The sequence below is a fragment of the Gymnoscopelus microlampas genome, assembly GCF_963454915.1.
Source record: "Gymnoscopelus microlampas genome assembly, chromosome: 23".
Taxonomy (NCBI): Eukaryota; Metazoa; Chordata; class Actinopteri; order Myctophiformes; family Myctophidae; genus Gymnoscopelus; species Gymnoscopelus microlampas.
In genome coordinates this window covers 12,317,951-12,325,450 of record NC_139960.1, presented here as the reverse complement: position 1 = coordinate 12,325,450, position 7,500 = coordinate 12,317,951, and the positions used below count along the sequence as shown (strand labels likewise).

General features: G+C 46.1%; 1 protein-coding gene across 1 annotated transcript in view; it reads right to left on the bottom strand.

Moving 5' to 3' along the window:
* LOC311040115 (transcription factor SOX-5-like) overlaps positions 1 to 7,500 on the bottom strand; it is a gene marked incomplete at its 5' end in the record, with an annotated part of 96,055 nt that overhangs the window by 28,571 nt on the left and 59,984 nt on the right. Inside the window, one exon of the mRNA XM_084050188.1 lies at positions 252 to 413. Within this exon, the coding sequence (XP_083906314.1) occupies positions 252 to 413 (162 nt within the window). The remainder of the gene's footprint in view (positions 1 to 251; positions 414 to 7,500) is intronic.

The following is a 7,500-nucleotide window of genomic DNA, read 5'->3' as shown; positions in this document are numbered from 1 at the left end:
GGAAAGCTGCCACTGATCTGGTTGGTGCTCAGGGTGCTAGTTTTTTTTATGAGAAAATACAAAACAAAAACAACCACCGGATGCAAGACGACGGACGACTCTCAGAACAAACGAGGGAACACTTAGCAAACATGCAACACGCCACAGCACCTCTGACACTTATCGCCAGCTTTCTCTCGCTTGACCTCACACACACACACGCACACACACACTCACACACACACACACACACACGCATGCCCCTCCCGTACCTTGTTCTTGTGCGGTGGCGGGCTTCGGCCCTTGTCGCTGTGTGCGTGCGTGTTGGTGGGGGGGGAGTGTGTGCCCATGCTGGCCTGGGGGGCCAGGCTGCCTCCGTGCTGCTTGGCCCCTGGGGACACCTGCATGGCTGCCAGCTGGGCTGCATAAAACTGCTGCAAAGGAAGAGAGAGAGAGAGAGGGGACAGTGACGGGGACAGTAGAGAGGGGGGAAAAAACGAGAAGAAAGGAATGGCATGAATAAATGAATACTTGGGAGTGTACAAACAAAAAAGTAAGATGCTGGCTAAAAAGCTCTGAAGAAGAAAGTAGAGGCCATTAGTGACCTGCCAGTGTGTTTGTGTGACAGAGAGAGAGAGAGAGAGGGGGGGACAGAGTCGATGGGACATCTACTCCCCCCCCCCCTACCCCCATACCCCCACGGGAGAAGCGCTAACAGCCTTCCTGAAGGGCCAGCGTGTGCCCTCCAGGTGCATCGTGGGAGAAACCGGAAAAACACTCTGGCTATCGAGGTCACGCCGGAGAGATAGAGAGTTAGGGACAGAGAGAGAGAGAGAGAGAGAGAGAGAGAGAGAGAGAGAGAGAGAGAGAGAGAGAGAGAGAGAGAGAGAGAGAGAGAAAGAGAGAGAGCAGACAGACAGACAGACAGACAGACAGACAGACAGACAGACAGACAGACAGACAGACAGAGAGACACACACACACACACACAGTGAGAGTGAGAGAGAGGTCAGTTCTCTCAAGGTGAAAAAGTGATGATAGGGAGAGAAACAATGCAGGGAGTAGTGTGAGAGAGAGAGAGAGAGAGAGAGAGAGAGAGAGAGAGAGAGAGAGAGAGAGAGAGAGAGAGATAGAGAGAGATAGAGATAGAGAGAGTTGTGGATCCATGTGGCAGATGGGACAAAATCGTGCACTGTGCCCCTGTGAGTCTCTTGTACACAGTACGTGTGCTCACGTACACATACAGTACGAAAGCAAAGATAGACACACACACACACACACACACACACACACACACACACACACACACACACACACACACACACACACACACACACGCGCACGCACATGCAACGCTGCAGCTATAATGCATGTCTAAAACAAATAACAAAAACTGATTCAATAACTGCTGCGAGACAAACAAAACAAACAAAAAAACGGGATGTCTTCCCTCCCCCTTCTTATTTATGTAGTTAATTAATTTCCAATTAAAATAAAAAAAGCATCGGCGTGTGGCTGCTATGGTGAGAGCTAGCTGGTGTTCAGGGATATTTATACGATACCGTCGTCTCGCACAAAACTGTCTCTGGACAATATTTCCCCCGCTATTGTATACAGACACAACCTAATACAATATTCATAAACAGTTCTCTCTCTCTCTGTCCTCACACATATTCATGTTTTCCAAAGCACACCCGGGCTAAATTACTTTCATGTGCGTTAATACAAATCTCCAAAATGTTTTGCTTCTTTTTATATACTGTGTTTATAACTGTTATTCACTCGCTAAAGAAGGAACAGGGGGCTGTTTGTGAGAACTAACTGGTGTGTTGTTTTGAGTTGTAATTATTATCATTATAATATTTTTTTCCCCCTCTCTCTCTCCTTTTTTTTCTGGAAAAGGACCACTGTTTTTCACCGAGTTTAACTTGAGCCCTTCTGTTGCCTGTTGGCTGGTGGCCACCAGCGTCAAACAAAGGCTGGTTTATGCAAATGGCGCTCGGGAGCGCTCGTTTTTATTCTCTCTCCTGCCATCGTTCTCTCTCACTCCCATGTCTCTTGTCTGTCGCATTAGTCACTCTCCCATTTCTCTGTGTTGTCTCTAATAAAGACATCTATTTTTATTTTTTTTTACAATGGAAATATAACAAGACATACCCCGTTTGGTGGAACATAACACGCGCACGCACGCACGCACGCACGCACGCACGCACGCACGCACGCACGCACGCACGCACGCACACACACACACACACACACACACACACACACACACACACACACACACACACACACACACACACACACACACACACACACACACACACACACACACACACACACACACACTCAGATAGATGTAAACACAACAATGACTAGTGGCCAGTCTGAGAACAACACAAACATACTGTACCGTTAGGCCTTTACTGCAGGGGTCTTCAACAGGGGGTCCGGGACCCCTAGGGGGTCGTCAGAGTTACTACAGGGGGTCCGCCAAATCTTTGTGTGATATGTTTTTTTTTTTTACCTTAACCACTTGAACCCTAGCATCCCTTTCTCTGAGGAAAACTTTAGCCAAAAAATAGCAGATCTACAAGCTCACAACGCCTCGCGCTGCGAGGCGTTGTGAGCTTGTAGATCGGCTATTTTTGGGCGAAGAGGTTTAGGTGTAGAGTGAAAAAAGAGCAGACCAAGTAAACGAAAAAAAAGTTTAATCTGAAACACAATTTTATACAAAATAGAGGGGGGTCCCTAGCTGCTTCATCTCTCTCTCATCTAGGGGGTCCTTGGCCTGAAAACGTTGAAGACCCCTGCTTTACTGAATCAGCACAGCAATATCCAGATTGGGAAAAAAACTGGCCTGTTTTAGTGTTACATTCACACAAAGCATGCTCAGCAAACCCAGCACAGTACGTATTCAAGTCAATCGTTTAGCATGTTGGTTTCAAATTAGCAAAACTAATGTCGGTGCCAAGAAGTCCACTTTTGTGGCCAGGATTTCCAGCGTGTGTGAAACCATTTGACACGATGGTGAAGGCCTGCTGGGATGTTGGGCGTTAAGGATGCGTACAGCAGTGGATCTCAAACATTTTCATGTCGGGGACCCCCAAAACTGATATGTACTTGGCCTGCGAAACATTGGTGTGCCAGGGACCCCAACAATAGAAGATGTGTGTTAAAATCTAAAATAGCATGCAGTACCTACAATCTCCACCTGAACATATGTTGTGCCTCATAATCGTAATAGAATCATGAGTGCATAACATAATGATAGATTTTTGCATAATGTAGTTACAGTGTGAACCTTACTGTACTGCAAAGTGTTCATTATGTAATAACAGTTCATTATGTAATAACGGTTCATATTGTTGAGAAAAGTGTTAGAGTGTAAACAAAATTATCTCCGGCCCAGGGGGAAAGGCTGAGAGGCAGAGGTTATATTTTCGCTCCTGTCCATCTGTCTGTACTGACCATGATACTGACCATGACTGACCATGCCTCTGATATGATACTGACCATGATACTGACCATGATACTGACCATGACTGACCATGACACTGATATGATACTGACCATGCCTCTGATATGATACTGACCATGATACTGACTATGACACTGATATGATACTGACCATGATACTGACCATGATACTGACCATGATACTGACATGATACTGACCATGATACTGACCATGATACTGACTATGATACTGACCATGACTGACCATGATACTGACCATGATACTGACCATGATACTGACCATGATACTGACCATGATACTGACATGATACTGACCATGATACTGACCATGATACTGACTATGATACTGACCATGACTGACCATGATACTGACCATGATACTGACCATGATACTGACCATGATACTGACATGATACTGACCATGATACTGACCATGACTGACCATGACACTGATATGATACTGACCATGACTCTGATATGATACTGACCATGATACTGACCATGATACTGACCATGATACTGACCATGATACTGACTATGACACTGATATGATACTGACCATGATACTGACCATGATACTGACCATGATACTGACCATGATACTGACCATGATACTGACCATGATACTGACCATGATACTGACCATGATACTGACTATGACACTGATATGATACTGACCATGATACTGACCATGATACTGACCATGATACTGACCATGATACTGACCATGATACTGACTATGACACTGATATGATACTGACCATGATACTGACCATGATACTGACCATGATACTGACATGATACTGACCATGATACTGACCATGACTGACCATGACACTGATATGATACAGACCATGATACTGACCATGACTGACCATGACACTGATATGATACTGACCATGACTCTGATATGATACTGACCATGATACTGACATGATACTGACATGATACTGACATGATACTGACATGATACTGACCATGATACTGACCATGATACTAACCATGGTACTGACATGATACTGACCATGATACTGACCATGATACTGACCATGATGTTATTACATTAGGAGTTGCTACAGCCCCAACAAGAGACAAATTTGTGTTAAGATCTACCAGCTCACTATTTTCCAACAGCCAAAGAATAAAGTGGGGTTAATGTGTTTATACTGCTCTGCATTTTGCTGGGGACCCCCTGGAACCCCCTCAAGGACCACTGGGGGTTCCCACTCTGAGAACCAGTGGCGTACAGTATTCCACCAGACCAGACCACGGTTCGGTCACTTGGTTGGCAATTAGCTGCATCATAGCTCCTGGTAAGAGGGGTGGGAGGGGTGGGTGGTGGTGGGGGGGGTGCACCCGAGCATGAACGCCTGGTCCCCCCCCCCCTGCCTCCTCGCCACCTCCGTGCAAGCCAAGCCCCTCCAAGCGAGCGAACCCCACGGGTGGTGTGTGTGTGTGTGTGTGTGTGTGTGTGTGTGTGTGTGTGTGTGTGTGTGTGTGTGTGTGTGTGTGTGTGTGTGTGTGTGTGTGTGTGTGCGCGCATGCGTGTGTGTGTGTCTGTGTGTCCTGCCATATTCGGACCAGTGGTTCAAAGGGCTCTTTCTTTATTTGTGGACTGAGTTGAGTTCCATTACGAGGCCAGCTCCCGTCACTCACTGCCAGCTCAATGGGTGGGCGAGCAGCAGCAGTGGTGGACAATAACTAAGTACATTTACTTGAGTAGTACGAGTACTGTACTTTTTTTTTGCAAGCTACTGTAGCACATTTTAAATAGAAATATTGTACTTTTGACTCCACTTCATTGCTAGGAAGGGACTCTTGGGACGGAAACTTACAAAGATATATTATAAATTAACCACTTTTCTTATACCCTATATTTCAAACATAGCCGATCTACAGGCTCACAACGTGTCGCAGCGTGACGATTTTAGAACATTTCTGATTTTTTTTTGTAAAATATTTACTTTGTAATTTGTACTTTTGAATACTTGGGGTATTTATTTAGAGTATACACTTTTGTCTGCCACTTGCATGCTTACAGAGCGTCAGCGCTACAGAGCGCGCCCAGAGCGTTGCCACATCCACATGCGTGTCAGCAAACAGGAAGTGACAGCGCAGAGCCCCCCCCCAGGGTGGAGGAGAACACACACACACACACACACACACACACACACACACACACACACACACACACACACACACACACACACACACACACACACACACACACACACACACACACACACACACACACACACGCGCATGCACACACAATGAGTGAAAAGGGGAAAATGCGATTGCGGTCGCAGGATGAAAACAAGGAATTTGAAATGTCACTCACTAGCCAGGCATGCAGACATACTGCTGTGCTCTGTGTGTGTGTGTGTGTGTGTGTGTGTGTGTGTGTGTGTGTGTGTGTGTGTGTGTGTGTGTGTGTGTGTGTGTGTGTGTGTGTGTGTGTGTGTGTGTGTGCGTGCGTGTGTGTGTGTGTCTCTTGAATAACACCTACCCGGACACTTTCCCCTGTGTGTGCACACACGTTACTGTAGCTAGGATAAGTATTGCCGTTGTCTGGTATAAAACATAGGATATGAGTATTATTGGAATGCTGCGTGTACACTTGCCCCCCCCCCCCCCCCCCCCCCCAAACTAATTGCTCGCACATACACAAGCTCCTTTCATTCTCATGAGCAGTGTTTCTCTTGTCATCGTACGGGCTGCATATTGTGCGTGTGCGTGTGCGTGTGCGTGTGTGTGTGTGAGTGATCTTCCTCGGTCAATAATCTGCAGCTTTAGTAAGATTAGCAGCTCTGCTGTTCTTTGTTGTGTGAGAGCAGAGCTCTATTGTGTACATGGACACCAAGGTCCATTGTGCCCGCTACTAATGGATTCCTCTGTCTGTCTGTCTGTCTGTCTCGTCTGATGATCTGTCTGTCTGTCTGTCTATCTGTCTGTCTGTCTGTCTGTCTGTCTGTCTGTCTGTCTGTCTGTCTGTCTGTCTGTCCTGTCTTGCTGCCTCAGGTTGTGGCGTTTACCTCTATATCACGCGTTCTATCTACGTTTCGGTCAGTCATAGCCGTCTGACCTCCCTGTCTATCCCGCTATCTTTCGAACCGCCTCTTTTTTTTCTGCATTATTTTGTCGGGTTGGTCGGTTGTTTGGTTTGATGAACAGATGAAGATGCCCATAAACGGAGAGATAGATCGAGATGTAGAAAGAGAGTGTGAACAGAAATTAAGAGTTTAACGCGGGGAGGAAGAGAATGTACGAACTCTGACCACGGTCGAGACAGATTGTTGAATCGGAGCCTTTCATCACAGTCAACCTCCCAATAACCCCCCCCCCCATCCCACTCATCCCACCCATCCCACCCATCCCACCCATCCATCACACCTCCCTGCTTCCCTGTCCGTCACTCGTTCAGAGCCTCACTTTCTTCTCCCGCTCCTTTGTGACGGGGAGCGAGAGCAGAAATTAAGCGAGGGTAGACGCTCGTTCTGATTCGACGAGACAAAAGGAGAGAGCAGGATAGATGAAAAGACGCAAGTTTAAAAGCAACGACCACAATGCCACCCTTTGTTTCCTCCCGCGGCTTCATTTCGTGGGGACAAATAAGACTCAATGAGAGAGAGAGAGAGAGAGACCACGGGACACACAAAGACACGGCTAATGTTCTTTTAAGAAGTATCCCAAGTATTCTGATTATTTGCGTTCGGAATGCCTCGTGTATTTGTGCTTTTTTCCACTTGTGAAGTTTGGATGGGAACTGAAGAACAACTGTTTAGCTCGTTAAGACCGGGAACGCATCTGTGTCATTTTTAGATTTGAGCTACAAAGAAAAGCATTATTTTACACTTTGGCTATTCAAAAATAGCAGATCTACAAGCTCATAGCAACGATCTTGTAGATCTGCTATTTTCGAATTATTTTGAAAATGTGTGCAAATCTGTGAATATATATATATTCTTTTAAAGCAAATTTTTTTAACTCAAATCTTTGCGTCTGGGGGTCCCTGGAACCAAATATTTTGAGATGGGGGTC